The sequence below is a fragment of the Bos indicus x Bos taurus genome, chromosome 20 (assembly GCF_003369695.1).
Source record: "Bos indicus x Bos taurus breed Angus x Brahman F1 hybrid chromosome 20, Bos_hybrid_MaternalHap_v2.0, whole genome shotgun sequence".
Lineage (NCBI taxonomy): Eukaryota > Metazoa > Chordata > Mammalia > Artiodactyla > Bovidae > Bos > Bos indicus x Bos taurus.
Genome location: NC_040095.1, coordinates 53,539,797 through 53,559,032, shown reverse-complemented (window position 1 = coordinate 53,559,032; position 19,236 = coordinate 53,539,797). Strand labels below are relative to the sequence as shown.

At 35.7% G+C, this 19,236-nt stretch overlaps 1 protein-coding gene across 7 annotated transcripts in view; it reads right to left on the bottom strand.

The window, feature by feature from the left end:
• Positions 1–19,236, bottom strand: part of CDH18 (cadherin 18) — a 1,278,678-nt gene that overhangs the window by 117,363 nt on the left and 1,142,079 nt on the right. For all 7 annotated transcript variants that reach the window (XM_027520189.1, XM_027520190.1, XM_027520194.1 and 4 more), the window contains one exon: positions 4,202–4,389. In XM_027520189.1, coding sequence (XP_027375990.1) covers positions 4,202–4,389 — 188 coding nt within the window. The remainder of the gene's footprint in view (positions 1–4,201; positions 4,390–19,236) is intronic.

The window sequence follows — 19,236 nt, the reverse complement described above, 5'->3', positions numbered from 1 at the left end:
TTTTCTAAGCAAGAAAACTGGAGTGGGTTGCCATTTCCTTCAACAGGGAATCTTCCTGACACAGGCATCGAACCACATCTCCTGCTTTGGCAGGTGGATTCTTTACCACTGAGCCACCAGGAAAGCCCACACAACATTCTAGTTAGGTTTAAAGGAATAGTAAAGGTGTGCCTGTGTGCTCAGTCGCTCAGTTGTGTCCGACTCTGAATCTTTACAACCAATGGACTGTACCCCACCAGGCTCCTCTGTCCATGGAATTTTCCAGGCAAGAATACTGGAGTGGGTTGCTATTTTCTACTGCAGGGGATCTTCTGAACCTGAAGATCATACCTGAGTCTCCTGCGACTCCTGCATTGACAGGTAGACTCTTTACCACTCAACCACCAGGGAAGCTCCATAATGGGTGTACCAGCTCAATAAAGATTTGGGAATAAGTTCTTAAAACCCTTCCTGACACAGAGGAAACACTCAACAAATGTGACATTACTATCTATTGTGATGAAAATGAGATGCTGATGGTGAGCTGAATTAACTTTTATAATCTTAAATGGTTTCATAGATCTAGAATCCTTCATATTTTTAATGACTATATTGCTTCTATTCAGCCTCCTTTGGGAATTTTCACTGAAAAAATTCTCTTTTTATTTTGATATTTTCTTCAAAGACTCTCTTTCCTGCCTTCTGCTTGTTTCTTAAAAGCTAGTGTTCCCTAGGGTTTAGGATTCATCTTTCAGAAAGAATTATTCATCCACTTACCTGTATTCATTTGAGTGAAGAAGCCATCCAACGAATGAAAAGCAGACATTCCTTGTTTCATTTTTCAGTGTATAGTATTGTGTTGGCCAAAAAGTCCATGTGAGATTTTCTTAACATTTTATAGAAAGCCCCAAACAAAATTTTTTGGCCAATTCAATATATCCATTCATTATGCTAGTGCTTATTGAATGCCTATTCAGTGTCAGAAAACATGCTAGACATTGGGAATGCAGCAACAAATTAAAAAAATAATCTCATTCTCTTGTAGCTTATATTAAAATTTCATTAGAAATAGAGACATCAAATGAGACCTTGTCACTTCCTGCTTAGATAGCTCCAGTGGCTTTCCATTGGGTAAAATATAACAATATTCTAAGTGTTTTCCTATGCACTAGCTTCTTCATTCTCTCTGCTCCAGAATCAAGGATGTTATTTAGGCTCTCACTGTGCCACATTCAACCCCACTCAGGTTCTCATTATGTTTTCTTTCCTCTTCCTTTAATTCTCTCATCTAATTACCTCAAAATGCCAACATCTGCTGGATCATGGAAAAAGGAAGAGAGTTCCAGAAAAACATCTATTTCTGCTTTATTGACTATGCCAAAGCCTTTGACTGTGTGGATCACAATAAACTGTGGAAAATTCTGAAAGAGATGGGAATACCAGACCACCTGACCTGCCTCTTGAGAAATCTGTATGCAGGTCAGGAAGCAATAGTTAGAACTGGACATGGAACAACAGACTTGTTCCAAATAGGAAGAGGAGTTCTTCAAGGGTGTATATTGTCACCCTGCTTATATAAGTTCTATGCAGCATTCCGTCCCAGAAATGCTGGGCTGGAAGAAGCACAAGCTGGAATCAAGATTGCCAGGAGAAATATCAATAACCTCAGATATGCAGATGACACCACCCTTATGGCAGAAAGTGAAGAGGAACGAAAAAGCCTCTTGATGAAAGTGAAAGTGGAGCGTGAAAAAGTTGGCTTAAAGCTCAACATTCAGAAAACAAAGATCATGGCATCTGGTCCCATCACTACATGGGAAATAGATGGGGAAACAGTGGAAACAGTGTCAGGCTTTATTTTGGGGCTCCAAAATCACTGCAGATGATGTTTGCAGCCATGAAATTAAAAGACCCTTACTCCTGGGAAGGAAAGTTATGACCAATCTAGATAGCATATTCAAAAGCAGAGACATTACTTTGCCAACAAAGTTCTGTCTAGTCAAGGCTATGTTTTTTCCAGTGGTCATGTATGGATGTGAGAGTTGGACTGTGAAGAAGGCTGAGTGACGAAGAATTGATGCTTTTGAACTGTGGTGTTGGAGAAGACTCTTGAGAGTCTCTTGGACTGCAAGGAGATCCAACCAGTCCATTCTGAAGGAGATCAGCCCTGGGATTTCTTTGGAAGGAATGATGCTAAAGCTGAAACTCCAATACTTTGGCCACCTTATGCAAAGAGTTGACTCATTGGAAAAGACTCTGATGCTGGGAGGGATTGGGGGCAGGAGGAGAAGGGGACGACAGAGGATGAGATGGCTGGAAGGCATCACCGACTTGATGGACATGAGTTTGGGTAAACGGGAGTTCATGATGGACATGGAGGCCTGGGGTGCTGCAATTCATGGGGTCGCAACGAGTCAGACATGACTGAGCGACTGAACTGAACTGAAGTAGGTTTTAATTCTCTGTTCAACCACTGCTAACTAATCAGACAGGATTAAACACCCTATATTTTGCCTTCCCAATAGCACTGTTTAACTCTCTGTCATAGATCTCTTTTATTATCCATCTAAGAATGCATGTGATACTTGATTGGTGTCTCTCCGCTTCCATAGGTGGGAAGCTCTAAGCAGGCTGAGAATGACTTTTGCTTTGCTCAGGCTTTCATGGCTCATGTAGAACACAATTACTGGCACATAAGAGACACTTAAAACTCAATATTTGTTAAAATAAAGATGTGGAAATGAACTCTTTTTATCAACACATTTTTTTATCCAAGTTTGGCAATTTCAGAAAGATTAAAATGAGAAGATATTTAGGTGAAGAATCAATATCATATATAGACCAGTGATGACTATTTTGTAAGTATTTGCACACTTTAAACTCTGCTTCTCAGGCCCCTTTTGTGACATACAAAAGACATATTAATCTTCAATTTTAAATCAATATAAAATTATGATTATTAGAAGAATAAATGAGATTTTACATAGTACAAATATAAATATATATACAAAACCAGACAGATATCTAGACAGATAGCTGGATAATATAATAAATGACAACTAGATTCAAATAGATAAATAGATGATTGATAGACTGACATATTGATTGATTCAGTTCACTATTACAGTGTGTGTGCTTAGTTGTTCAGCCGTGTCTGACTCTTTGTGACCCCATGGACTTTGACCTGTCAGGCTCCTTTGTTCATGGGGATTCTCTAGGCAAGAATACTGGAATGGGTTGACATGCCCTCTTCCAGGGGATCTTCCCAATTCAGGGATAGAACCCAGGTCTCCCACACTGCAGGCAGATTCTTTACCGTTTGAGCCATCAGAATATAATTTTTCAGCCTTTGTTCTCAACATACTATACAGTAGAATCATCCAGAGTACTTGTTAAAAAGACTAATTCCCCACTCCCACTCCAGCCTTTCTGAATCAAAATATAATGAAGGTAAGGTCTAGGGACTTGCGTGTTACAAGATTTTCAAGCTGAAATTGTTAAACATTTAAACACTGAGGCATACTTCTTTGGAAGTTACATTTAAATTCTCCTTTGATAATTGCCTGTGTTCTACTTCTTTCTTACAAAGGCAAGAGCATAGTGTTCTCTTAAAAGCAAAAGGCAATAGGTTTAGTCTGGTGACAAATTCTTAGGAATAAAACAGAATGAGGGTAATGAGAAGTAAATGGCTTCAGTAAAAGGTCCATGATCATCAAGCAGGAAAGTCTTATAATGCTACTTTGATTAGCATAACATAAAATAATGATATTAATAGAACTGGAATTCATGATAACTATGCTATCTGAAAATAAAAATAAGGGAATACATTCATAGTGTTTTCTACATCTGATCTTCCCACCATACTAAAACACTTAGGGCTTCCCTGGTGGCTCAGATAGTAAAGAATCTGCCTGCAGGAAGATACCCTGGAGGAGGAAATGGCAACCCACTCCAGTATTCTGGACTGGAGAATCCCATGGATGGAGAAGCCCTGGTGGGCTATAGTCCATGGGGTCATGGAGTTGGATACAACTCAGCAACTAACACAAGAAATGATTTAAACAGTTAGACATAATCATAATTCAAATGTAATTACATATTAAAGAGGAAATACTTTGTCATTTTAATGACTTGAAAATATACATTATTAATATCTTGCCAAATTTGCTTTAATAGGAAAATGAGTGAATTGCCTAGCTCACTAACAGTACTTTTTTTTCACCTTTTTTAAGGAAAGGATCCCTTCTCTTGTCTCTTTGTCAGTGGAGATGGAGAATATGCCAACACCGTCACCATTAATGATGGAGTATGTCATGTCCGCATTTGAGCCAGTGTCTGCATCATTTGCCTTGATTTTTCCAACAGCTGAACCAACTTGAGCTGACTCAGGAACATACAGCTGATAGTGCTCTGAAAAAAATATTTTATATTAAAATTATTTGATATAATAATGGTCATAAAACAATAATCATTTCATAAAAAGACACTGAAATATTTAGGCCACACATCTATTAATGTTTACATCTATTTCAACAATGTTCACATTTCCCTATAGGCACTTACGATAGATATTAAGCATAATATACATGTTGTCACTAATTGTTTTATTGAGAAGTTAGAAACATCTATTACAGTGATTGACTGATTTATTATATAAAGCTTCAAATAACTATAAATAACAGAAACCTTTAATTAAAATGTAATTTTATAAAAATTTCAACCAAGGTTACATTAATGAGATGTAATACTATACATAAATACAATTAGGCCATATAGATAGGTGAATGTTAAACATCTATAAAAATAACTTCTGAGTTAATAATTTTTTTAGTTTTTGTATGATACTTCATTTTTTTGGTTAGTGCCTCTGTAAGTGTGTGGAGTATTCTAATTTTCTTCTGGTAAAATTGCATGTTTTAAAGTGCTATATGTTGTTGTTGTTCAGTCATTAAGTCATGTTCAACTCTTTACAACTCCATGGACTACAGCGTGCCAGGCTTCCCTGTCCTTCAGTATCTCCCAGAGATTGCTCAAGTTCATGTCCCCATGAATTGGTGATGCCTTCCAATCATCTCATTCTCTGTCAATCGTTCTCCTCCTGATTTCAATCTTTCCAAACATCAGGGTCTAATCCAATGTGTTGGCTCATTGCATCACATGGCCAAAGTATTGGTCCTCAGCTTCAGCATCAGTCCTTCCAATGAATATTCAGGGTTGATTTCATTTAGATTGACTGGTTTGATCTCTTTGATGTCCAACAGGCTCTCAAGAGTCTTTTCCAGCACCTACATGAAGATACTGAAAACTGACTTTTATATGTGTATTTGTACGTGTCTGTTTGTTATGCAACAAAGATTTTTCCCAGTTCTATAAATTTGTTTACACTATACTTGACTTCAAATATTATTTTTATAGTTCAACAGCCCTCACCAACATAACAGTTCATGAGTAGAGCACCTTCTGCGAAACATGATCCCCTGATCTTAATCATGTGCTTTGACCAGGATCTGTCAGATTGCTAAAGGCACCATATTCCTCTTAACAAAGTTATTTGACCTGGGAAAAGCATGAGACCCACAATTTTATAGGACTCCACCATTCTTCTCACAGCTGATGAATGCAAGGATAGGCAGGTGATTCACAAGGAGATTCTATTCCCCAAAATGTTCAAACTGGAGCTCATCTCTCTTCGCTGTGATACACTGAAAGAAGCTTCTGACAATGCATGTGCTTCCAAAATTCATGTTGGAATAACTAATCTAAGGTCTGTAATAAATTTTTAGAATCCTTAAAAATGTTACAATATTCGGGAAAGTGAAAGTGTTAGTCATTCGGTTGTATCCGACTCTTTGCAACCCGTGGACTGTAGCCTGCCAGGCTCCTTTGTCCATGGGATTTTCCAGGCAAGAATACTGAAGTGGGAACCATTTCCTTCTCCAGGAGATCTTCCTGACCCAGGGATTGAACCTGAGTCTCCTGTTTTGCATACAGATTTTCTTTACCATCTGAGCTACCAGGGAAGCTCCAGGAAGTTACATATAAAATAGAACAGTGTTCTGATGAAAAACATATAGAAAAGTTGTAAAATAAATTAAAATCTATTGCCCAAAACTTTTTGAGATAGGCTAGGAAGTCAACTTCCTGGTTGCGAAAGACTGTAAGTTCCAGCTATACTATAACTGTCTATAATTCAATAAGCCACCTAAAGGATTTTTGACTAGTGAAAATTAGGGTGATGACACTTGTAAAAAAAAGTCTTTTTACACAGAAATAAATAAGTAAATCACATAATTATTATGATGGTATTATTACAAAGCACATCATTTTAACAAAGGAAGTTGAAAAAATAGTACCAGAGGGTCATAAAAGAGGCATGGTTCAGAAAACCTTTAGGCATACTCTTTCAAGAAGAAGCCTATCCTGGAAGAAGAAGATTCAGTGCAAAGAAAGAATGGATATTTGTTGCTAGACAGACCTTTGTTGACAAAGTAATATCTCTGCTTTTTAATATACTATCTAGATTGGTCATAACTTTTCTTCCAAGGAGCAAGTGTCTTTTAATTTCATGGCTGCAGTTACCATCTGCAGTGATATCAATGCCCTTAAGTAATTCCCTTTCCTCAAATGTTGGCTAAATATGGGGACTCACTTCTAATAAATTGAACATAGCAAAATTAATGAGGTATCACTTCCAAGATAAGGTTATGAAAGCGCTGTGGTTTCTTTCATGAGTACTATTTTTCAAGCTCCCTTAGATTGCTTCCCTGGGGGAAACTATCTATGATGTTGTATTGAAGCCCTATGGAGTGTACCATATGACAAGAGACTAAAAACTGGCAACAGTGATGTTAGGAAGCTGGAAGCAAAAACCATCCCTGCCTCCCCCAGGAAAGTTTCTGAATAAGATCACAACCCCTGCTGCCAAACATACTGGGATCTAATAAACCTGAAACTGAAGTACCCAGCTAAGTCAAACCTATATTCCTGATCTCCAGAAATCATGAGGTAATAAATATTGGTTGTTTAAGCTCCTCAATTGGATGATTTACAATACACCAATAGATCATTCATATACAGCAGCCTTGTAGTTGTCAGTGATTTGACAAATACAAGGGACCCTGTTCAGTTCTTTCCTTTCTGTGGTGCTTTGCCTAATGTTTGGGGAAGTTAAAAGCAAAATTGAAACAAAAATCCAAACAAGCAAACAAAACATGATAAGCAGTTATTCTTGGAGCCAAGTTTTCAAATGCCTTTTAATCTCCCAATTTTATTTTGTAAAGAAATAAATTATTGCTGTTATATCCACTGCTCAAGGTGAAATACTTAAAATCAAATTCTCAGCTCGGCCTCCTAACAGTGGTCCCCAACCTTCTTAGCACCAGACACCCACGTCATGGAAAACAATTTTCCCATGGACTGGTGGTGGAGGTTGGTGTGGGGATTCAAGCACATTACACTTATTGAGCACTTGATTTCTAATGCTACTGCTAATCTGCCTGGAGGTACTGGTCCTCTGGCCAGAGGTTGGGGACCCCTGGGTTAGAGGATACCATGAAGTAGGTGCATGCTTAGTCATGTCTAACTCTTTGAAACCCCATGGACTATATTCTGCCAAGGTCTTCTTTCCATGGGATTCTTAGGCAAGAATACTGGAGTGGGTTGCCATTTCCTTCTCCAGAGGATCTTCCCAACCCAGGGACTGAACACATGCTGCCTGCTTCTCCTGCACTGCAGACAAATTCTTTACCACCGAGTCACCTTGGAAGCCCCTAGAAGACACCAGACGTTCAGTAATTACACTCTTTGCTTTTTTTTTTTTTTAACCAAACGGAGTTGAAAATTTCTTTCTACATAAAAACATACACATGGACTTTTATACCATCTTTATTTATCACAGATAAAACCTGGAAATCATCATTTATTTTTGCTTTTATTGCCTATGTTTTGTGCCATATTCATGAAATTTTTGCCAAGACCAATATCAAGAATCCTTTTCCCTCTGAGTTCAATGGATGTAAAATTTCAATTATACTCTCTCTTGTGTGTGCTCAGTCATGTACGATTATTTGGGACCAGATGAATTGTATCCCATGATGTTCCTCTGTCCATAGGATTATCCCAGCAAGAATACTGGAGTGGGTTGTCATTTCCCACTTCAGGGGATCTTCCTGAGGATTGAACCCATGTCTGCTGCATTTTCTGGTGGATTCTTTACCACTGAGCCACCTGGGAAGCTGACTCAATTATATCAGATGATTTAATAATTCTAGAGACCTGCTGTATGACATGGTGCCTACAGTTAACACTGTAGTGTTGTGGTCTTCAAAATATGGGACTACAGCAAACTAAAGGAGTTCTGCATAGCAAAGCAGATAATCAACCAAATTAAAAGGCAATGCAGAGGATGCATGGAAATATTTGCAAACTTGCAAAACATATAAATAACTCCTACAACTCAAGCAAAACAAAACAGAAACAATAACGATTTTAAAAATGCACAAATGATTTGAGCAGACATTTCTCCAAAAAAAGACATAAAAATAGGCAACAGTTATATGAAACTATGCTCAACATCATTATTTATCAGGGAAACGCAAATTAACACTCTAGTGAGAGATAACCTCAAAACCTGTTAGTCTGGCTATTGTTGGCAAAATAGAAAATAAAAAGTGTTGGCATAGTTTTGGAGAAATTGAAATCCTTGGACACTCTTGGTGGGAAAGTAAATGGTGTAGCAGCTACATAAAAGAGTATGGAGTTCCTTGAAAAGAGTAAATATAGAACTACAACATGATCCAGAAATCCTACTTCAGGGTACATACTCCAAGGAATTGAAATTACAATCTCCAAGAGATGTCTGTGTCCTTATGGTATCTGCAGCACTATTCACAATGGCCAAGATAAAAGAAACAACCCATGTCTATTTTATTCATCACATCAGATCAGTTGCTCAGTCGTGTCCGACTCTTTGCGACCCCATGAATTGCAGCACCCCAGGCCTGCCTGTCCATCACCAACTCCTGGAGTTCACTGAAACTCACGTCCATCGAGTCAGTGATGCCATCCAGCCATCTCATCCTCTGTCGCCCCCTTCTCCTCCTGCCCCCAATCCCTCCCAGCATCAGAGTCTTTTCCAATGAGTCAACTCTTCCCATGAGGTGGCCAAAGTACTGGAGTTTCAGCTTTAGCATCATTCCTTCCAAAGAAATCCCAGGGCTGATCTCCTTCAGAATGGACTGGTTGGATCTCCTTGCAGTCCAAGAGACTCTCAAGAGTCTTCTCCAACACCACAGTTCAAAAGCATCAATTCTTCAGAGCTCAGCCTTCTTCACAGTCCAACTCTCACATCCATACATGACCACAGGAAAAACCATAGTCTTGACTAGACGAACCTTTGTTGGCAAAGTAATGTCTCTGCTTTTGAATATGCTATCTAGGTTGGTCATAACCTTCCTTCCAAGGAGTAAGCGTCTTTTAACAAAAATAATGAATAAATTGTCCAATAAGATAAAAATATCAGCAATTTGGGAAACAGAACTATTGAATGTATAGTGGGTATGTGTATGTATATGAAATTCTAGTGAGATAATTATAGAATTAATAGAAGAAAAAATTTAAAATAAAACAGATATTATGATAAATGGATATGAACTCAATGAACTTTTGAAGTCGCTGACAACAAAGATCACTAAGAATATAAAAATAAAGTTACTAGGATTTAAATGATTTCAAGGAAACCAAGGTCTTTGGGATCCAGATGCTTTTAGAGTAGAAATCATATTCTAAAAAGAGCCCAGGGCACTTAATGCTCAAATATTTTATTAATAGTTCTGTTAAACATAAATATTCACACGTTCCTTTGAAATTTTAATCCTAAATATATTTTTTATGCTTTATCACATTTTAAGATACTATGATTAACCTTGGGAAGAAATATCTAAAATTATCCTAAAATAACAAAAGATTTTAGAGAAAACTTTACACACTAGTTATAACAAAATCATGCAATGATCAATTATGAAGACATACAGCATGCAGAGTCCCCTTTAAGAATTCTGACAACTGAGGGTCAACAGTCCCAAAATAATCAGGTTATTATCATCTTTGAATAATAATGATAATACATGAATTTTCATTTGCCTGTTATTTTATGAAAATTGGAATTCTCTTTAGGAATAAAAACACCTTGGAGAATCTTTAAAGGACATAGTTCAAATGTATTTAGAAATCTTTGACCTGTGGTCTAAAGTTTTGGCTTTCCTATTCGTGATATAATTCAATCACATGGAAAGAGTCAGTTTATGATTTAGAAAGAAATGCACTCTTATTTAAATAAGATTAGCAAAGGTCAAAACTCTCAGAATCTTGGTACACACGGTAAATGATCTCTTGCCTTTCTGTGTTATTTTTACTCGGTAATTGCTCTCTCTGGGAAAAAGAAAAAAGATTTTATCTTGGATAATTTTACAGTACAGTCTAATAAGCATTTCTGTAGTTGCCAAAAAACTCCCTCAGTGTACTCTGCTTGAGTTCACAGAAAGGTTGTACATTGTAGGAGTGTTATTCAACTTTCAAGAGGAGGAAGGTGGACTAAAAAAATACATTGAGATTTTATTTCTCACAGACACATATAAACACACACACACAAACATATCATATAGATTGTGTTTTTTTACTATCTTCATGTATATATTAGCTTGAGAGAGAGATCATGTATTCATTTTACAGAAATAAATTTTATAATTGGGTTCATAAGGAAAAACACAAATTTAAAACAACAGACTTCGTTCTTCATTTTCCCTGTTAAAATTAAGGAGGGAGGTTTCTTTCTCCCCCAGTTTCCTTTCTTTTCTCAGAGCATTTACAAGAGAAAACTTGTCATGTGTATGACTATATATGTAAAATATTTATATATATATTGCATAGTTAGAAAATATTTACTTTAAAATATCATAATGTCATAGATACAATCATAGATCTAGTTGATATAACAAAGGGATTGATTAAAAATATATTTTATAGAATAGGTTATGCATTAAAAAATAAAATCCCAATAGTTTAACATATTTTTTAAAATGAAGAAATTTATTTTACACATTTTTTGGTATATAAAACAGTCTACTTGTTCTTTACCTGTAGCCTGGCTTTTGTAAAAAATAGTCATATTTAATAATTGTGCTGTTCCAGTACACTCATAATTAATAACTTGGTTGTCATATACACAAGCTACAACAGAACAGCCCTGGTTATTGTTTTGATAGTCATCAGTTCTGAATTGTGTAGCAATAAAGAATCACTAAAAAAAAAAAAAAAACTTTCATAGCAAAGCAAATGTTTGTTTTGTTTAAGGCTGAAGGATTTAATGACTTGCAAAAATGTGATGCAAAAACTGTCCCAAACTAACCAGAGTGTCCATATTTTCACCACTACATGTTGTGAGGAGATGAGCTACAGTTGATGAAAATTACAACCAGACAGCCTACTTAATGCTGTGAGGTAAGCTCTTTTCCTGTATCCATAATTTTTGTATGTATTTTGGTCTTTATAATACACAAATATCACCAGGATATGTTTAAATCTGGGTGGTGTTTTAGTATTAAAACATGTTGAGTTGCTTTAATGTGAGTTTCTTTTTTCCCAGTCCTAAAATTTTTCTTTCCAAACAGTTATTTTCTGTTGTTGTTTTTGAAGGGATGTTTACATTCATAGATTTTTCTCTCTGTCCTCTCTTGCAAATAAAATACTATTGTGCTTATTGCATAAAGATTTTTCTCTTTTTTTCTCATTTTTATATAATTGTTTTCATATGATCATTGGTTCTTTTGATTTGCATTGCTTTCTTTTTTTTTCACTGTTTCTTTTCTTTTCTTTTTTTACTTTACAATATTGTATTGGTTTTGCCATACATCATGGGAACACGTGATTTGTATTGCTTTCAAGTCTGATCTTCACTGAGCATTTTCAATTTTCTAGAACTCCTAATTTACTTCCTACATCTTCTTTTACACATCGTCAGGGTGCTGAACAAAAATTTATTTATATCAGAAACTTCAAGCCTTCCTTACTTATTATATTGAAACTACTTCTGTTTCTATTTTGTTAAAAATGATGATTAGCTTTCAAACAAGAAAACTTGTTACCTATGCTTGGTTTATCTTCAGATCTCTGGACATCTGTAATATCACCTTCTCTTTTATTATAGTAATTGTACATACTCCTAACTGTTATGATTTTGTAATACAAAAAGATTTTTAAAATCTTCTAATATCATCTATTATATATAATTATGAGTATTATGTTTAAAAAAATACAAAGCAATTTATATTTTCCCTATGTTTATATCTTTTGAGTAAAGAAATATAATGCTTATGTAGTAATATTGATCAATCACTTTGTGTTTAATATCTTTCTCTTTTAATCTTCCCCTTTTCTAATGCCATAAAATAACCTAATATTTTCCTTTAAAGTATAAATAACGTATGTTTTTAATCACTTTGGTAAACCTTTAAGATGTTGAGTTATCTACTTTTACAAGGATGACCTCTGGTGCCTGTGCCTTTCATTATCTGATGTGTATTTTATCTGCAACTCCAACTTGGACATATACCAAGTCCTGGGGTACACATTTTATGGCTTCCTAAGGGCTTCACAAAGTCCACTAGATTTACTTTTCAAACCGAGCGGACGTTGATATCTGTTTTATCAACTCCCCTTCAATTATTTTCCTTTAAAAGTTCTTGATTATTTATGAATATGTACCCTTTCACTTGACATTTTGGATCAGTCTAGATTATTGACTCATGCACTAAATGTCACTTACCTTGTGCCAGCATAATTTCAGGTACTGTGCATATGTGCTAAGTCACTTCAGTTGTCTGACTCTTTGCGATGCCATGGACTGTAGCCTGCCAGGCTCCTCTGTCCATGGGTACTCCAGACAAGAAAACTGGAGTGGGTTGTCATGCCCTCCTCCAGGGATCTTCCTGAACCAGGGACTGAACCCACATCCCTTAGGTCTCAGTTCTTTACCACTAGTACCACCTGGGAAGTCCCAGTTTCAAGTACTAAGTATACAGTAAACAAAACAGACCAAAATCCTTATCCTTTTGGAGTGCACATTCTTATGGGCAAGATATACGATAAAACTTTACAGTATATTATGAAGTGATAATGCTAAAGATAACAGATTTTTATTATCTGTTTATATGTTGATTAATCACCAAAATATCTCAGACAACAGCAAATATTTAATTCTATCTTGCATAGGCTAAGAACTATGACTGAGTTATAACTGCTGGGTTAGGCTCAGTTCAAAGTGAATTTTCATTCCAGAATATGAGCTGAAAAGATAGTCATCAGGAAGGGCAAGATAAGGAACAAAGGATGAAACCACTGAAGGGCATTTAAGGTGCCGTGTGGCATGTCTATTCATATACAGCTGGCAAAACAGCCTTTGACACAAAGTTAAGTAGCAGGAGCATATACACCATTTATAGGAAAACATAAGGGAGGGAAAGAAATAAATGATTGTGAAAAAATAATATAACCTGTACACAGTCTACTCTCTGGACTCAAATAACTCTTGTTTACTCTCTAGGGTCTAAGGGACTATGTGTTGCTTAGAGTTAAAAAACACTTACTAGTTCCCTGACCATTCCCAAATCTCTTTAAATGAAGTACCAGTCTTGATTTTAAGATCTTTTGATATAATCATATACAACATAGATTTTCTTGTTCCAGAGACCACTGAATTAGGACACATTATTTGCCCACCACAAATTCAACAAATAATTGGGGATAAAGGCAATGGCAACCCATTCCAGTGCTCTTGCCTGGAGGATCCCATGGGTGGAGGAGCCTGGTGGGCTGCAGTCCATGGGGTCGCTGAGGGTTGGACATGATTGAGCGACTTCATTTTCACTTTCCTGCATTGGAGAAGGAAATGGCAACCCACTCCAGTGTTCTTGCCTGGAGAATCCCAAGGACGGGGAAGCCTGGTGGGCTCCCGACTATGGGGTCGCACAGAGTTGGACAGGACTGAAGTGACTTAGCAGCAGCAAGGACAAAATTATTGAAATAAAAATCCCATTTAGATGGAAAAAAATGTTAGTGGCTCATACAGCAATTAAAAAATGATTCTATGCAATCATTACAAGGATTTCTGTTCTTAAGACTTTGAGGCTAATTTATTTGCTGAACTCTTTACATTTACATTTTAGCCATAAAAGTCATGAAATTTTGGTTTCTTCCTCTTCTTTTTCATGTCTGTTACAAAATATACTGGTATTTTTTTCTCCTGACCTCATCTCTTTTTTGTAGTATATTATCAAATACAGCCAATAGTAATCAATTCATACACTTTCTCATTTAAAATCTCTTCTCCTAAAGCCATGGGTACATTAGGTACATTTTCTGCCCTCCAAGTTATTCTAGGAAAATATTTATCAAAGCAAAATACAGTCACCTATTAGCATCCTATAAGTATTACTTAGTGCTTTGCTCTTCTTCAGACACAAATCCACATATTTTGTTGTTGTTGCCTTAGTCAAATTAATTGATGAATCCTAAATTCAATGGGAGAATAACTTTCGCTAATAGGAAAGTACAGCAGAGACAGGAAGAGAACATTTACATCTACCAGGGCAGGTAAGAGAGATACCAAGTATTTGAGGATAGGAAGTCAGTAAAATGCTGTTACAAACATAATTCTCTGAGGAAATGAGACAAATGAGAATGAATGTTGTATAATGATTGCAGTCCCTGACCCAAAGATCTTAAGTAGTTTGTCAGTGAGTTTGAATAATGAACTCACCGAATGCACTTTTTGTTTTAATGCATCTTCATATCATCTTTTAAAAATGCAATTTAGCATGTTAATGTTTCTCTGAGAAACTGTTTTTCCTCTTTTTCCTCAATTTTGAAGCCACTTCTCTATCATTCTTTGTACTCTACTTTTGTTGAAAAGTTCATGGTAAGTTAATTGCTTTCTTTTTGGTTTTGTAATGCTAAACTTCACCATAACACATCTAGGTGATAATAATTTTTACCCTGTTTGGAGCTTCTTATAATTTTTTATCTAAGGATTCATGTCTCTATTTATTCTTGAAAAATCTTAGTCTAGGTTTGTTTGTTTGTTTGTTTGTTTTTTGAATACTGCCTCACCATTTTCTTTGGTGTCTTCATATGAAAGTCATTTGATTGTACATTTGAAACTTTATTTTCCTTTTGTACATAATTATTTCTCTCTTTAATCTTGAGCCTCTCAGATGAATTCTGGCTAATTTTCTTCACATATGTCTTCCAGTTTACTTTCTTTGTGTTCAGTTGTGTCTAACTCTTTTCCTTAATTTACTTGAGTTCTTAACATCAATGCCTGTGCTTTCTTCTGTTGATTGACAGGTGAAGTTTTTTCCTTTTTTTTTTTTTTTAATTTCAGAGCAAACCCTGGTTTCATGCCATACACCTAGTTTTAGTAACATCTCCCTGAATTCCTGGGATTGTATACTCCCTCTTTCCTCCATGGCTCACCAGCTAAGATGCCAAGCCAGATCCTTCCTTATAGTTGCTCTGAGCTCCCACAACATCAACTTGAAAATTTCTCACTTGAAGTACCAATGCACTCAAACTACTATGACCATGTGAGAATATGAAGTCTACTGAGGGAAAACTTATATCAGTGGCAGAATGCTCATAAACTCCTAAATTCTTATTATTCCAGAGTATCACACTTAGGCTGTACAGAACTCTACAACAGATCTCTGGTAGAAAGGAACTCCTACATGTTCTTTATATTTTCAAGGTCAGAAGACAGCACTGCAATACCTAGGCAAATATGCAAGAGTATATCCTCCCTAGCCAAAGATGTGGCTGTATTGGGAAAAAAAGGAGTCTCTGAGTTCTATAGCTAATGCCAACTTATAGATTCTAATACTAACTCACATCTATTGAATTGTTTGTGGGTTTTTTTTTTTTTTAACAATGGAGTCAATGTTCAGATTGTCTGCAACATTTCCCTTCATTTCTCTAAATTTAAGTTCCTTTTTATAATAGCTACCTAACTGCTGTAAAAGCAAAATATCAATAATTTATACACTACATTTATTTTCCTGTAAAGATCATGAAGGTTGGTTTACTCTTAGCAGTTACAAGATATAGCTCAGCAGTGGCCATAGGACTGGGAAAAGTAAGTTTTCATTCCAACCCCAAAGAAGGGCAATGCCAAAGAATGTTCAAACTACCATGCAATTACACTTATGTCACATACTAGCAAGGTATGCTCAAAATCCTTTGAGCTAGGCTCTAACAGTATGTGAAAGGAAAATTTCCAGAAGTACAAGCTGAACTGAAGAAAAGGCAGAGGAACCAGAGATCAAATTGTCAACATCTGTTGGACTGTTGAAAAAGCAAGAGAAATCCAGAAAAACATCTACTTCTGCTTCATTGACTATGCTAAAACCTTTGACATGTGGATCACAATAAACAGTGAAAAATTCTTAAGAGATGGGAATATCAGACCACCATACCTGCCTCCTAAGAAACCTGTTTGCAGGTCAAGAAGCAACAGTTAGAACCAGACATGAAACAATGAACTGTTTCAATATTAGGAAAAGAGTACATCCAGGCTGCATATTGTTACCTTGCATATTTACTTTATATGCAGAATACATCATGCAAAATGTGGGGCTGGATGAATCACAAGTTGGAATCAAGATTGCTGGAGAAATGTCAAAAGACTAAGATATGCAAACGGTGCTACTCTAATGGCAAAAAGTTAAGAACTAAAGAGCCTCTTGATGAGGGGGAAAGAGGAGACTGAAAAAGCTGGCTTAAAACCCAACATTTGAAAAACTAAGATTATGGCATCCAGTCCCATCATTTCATGCAAACAGACGGGTAAAAATGGAAACAGTGACAAACTTTATTTTTGTGGGCTCCAAGATCACGGTGAATGGTAACTGTAGCCATGAAATTAAAAGACAATAACTCCTTGGAAGAAAAGCAATGACAAACCTAGACAGCATGTTAAAAAGCAGAGACATCAGTTTGCCAGTAAAGATTGGTATAGCCAGAGCTATCGTTTCTCCAGTAGTCATGTACGGGAGTATGAGTTGGACCCTAAGGAAGGCTGAGCACCAAAGAATTGATGCTTTCTTATTGTAGTGTTGGAGAAGACTCTTGAGAGTCCCTTGGACTGAAAGGAGGTTAAACCAGTCAACTCCAAAGGAAATCAACCCTGAATGGACTGATATTGAAGCTGGAGCTCCAATACTTTGGTCACCTGATGCAAAAAGCCAACTCACTGGGAAGTACCATGTCTGATGCTGGGAAAGATTAAGGGTAGGATGAGAAGGGAGCAACAGATAATGAGATGGTTAGATGGCATCACCTTATCAATGGATACGACTTTGCACAAACTCCAAAATTTTTCTCTTAATGAAATGTCTATTACACCAAATGTCTACTACACAATCTATAGCATTTTTGATGCCTTAAATTACTTTATGGTAGAATTTATTCTTTTTTAAGGAAAGTTAAATATATTGGAACACTTAGGATTAATCCTGGATATGAAGCTTAGACTGGCTGAACTATGAGGTGGCAGAATAGGCATTATTGAATTTTAGGTACCACATTATTTATAGCACATTACTAATGTCCTTTTATCTTAGTTTGAATATATGTGTATTACATCTAAGTAATGATCTGCCTCATTAGCAAGTTTTAAAGATAACTTTAAATAATATTACCTATTTTGGTGTTGACTACATAATTTTACATGTCATAGGGATACAGATATCATTTCATATTTTATTTCTGAATGTACCATAATTTCATATGTCATATGTGATCCTTTTCAAATAATTTCTTAGAGTCTATCATAAAATGCTAATGATTAGCTGAAGCACATTTAAGAAAGGAAGAGTTGATGGGAACAACAAAAGAGCATTTGATTCATTGAAGCTTGTCCCTTTTAATACACTTTTTTCCCAGGATAGTCTTGATTCTAATTGCTTTTTAAAAGACTTTGTGTCTATGCTTCAATAACTTTGCAAGGTGAGCAAATAAGTCATTCCCTATGATTAAGCCCATGCCCTAGCATGTAAGAACTGCAATCAACTAATCATTACATTTATGCAAACTAATTAATATATTTTTACATGAATGACATTTACTTGGGAAAGTGCCTTTAATAACATATATATATATATATATATTTATAGAAGATTTTGAGAGATAGAAATTTGATTGAAATGTAAGTGGTATAGATATTGTGATATATGACTTACCAGGATATCTGATATCATAAATTAACCAGAGTTTTAAAATCTCTATATTAACTTGCTTTATGCACATACAGTATACATTAGAAATGTTAATTTCAAATTAAAAACAGAAAAAAGATTTTCCTGAATCTAAGGCACTTTTATTGAATACTAATCATTAAACATTATGTTAAGCTCTGCCTACAATATTTTTAATACATGAATAAAATAAATTACTAGTTCTATGGCTATTTGAATTCCATACATCAGAAGGACAATTGACCTACATCAGAATATTCACTGTAATCAGGAATAATATCTTTAAAATCGCTTAGTCTACTTCTGCATTATCATGTGTCAACACGCACTATTGCAAAGCTGATTCTCCTGTACAAAATGTGCTTTTCCTCAAAGCAATGGTACAATGGGGCCACTTTTCTTTTTAGCATCCCCTCATTTATAATCATAAACATGATTCATAAAAAACTGAAAGAATGTTTAGAACTTCCCTGGTGGTCCAAAGGTAAAGAACCTGCCTTCCACTGCAGGGGATATGAGTTTGACCCCTGGTTGGGGAGCTAAGACCCACATGCCAAAGGGCAACTAAGCCAGTGAGTTACAACTACAGAAGACTACACACAACACAGTAAAAAAAAAAAGTGAAATGATAAATACTAACTGAAAACCTTTCCTACTTTTTGTTCAGGGTTCAATGAAGAATTAGAAATTGATTTGTAAAGACTAGTAACAATCAAATCATCTCTAAGAAATAAATGCCCATGACCATGAACACATATCTATATAAGATAAACAGAACAAGTAAAAATGAATAAATGAATAAATAAGTCAGTCTACAACTCTGCCATAGTATACAGCCAAACAGCAAAAACAAATCATAAAATAATTCACATTATAACTGATCAGTTTCCAAATTATTCCAAAATTTAATTTCAAATTATTCTAATTTCAAATTATGTAATTTCAAATTATTCCA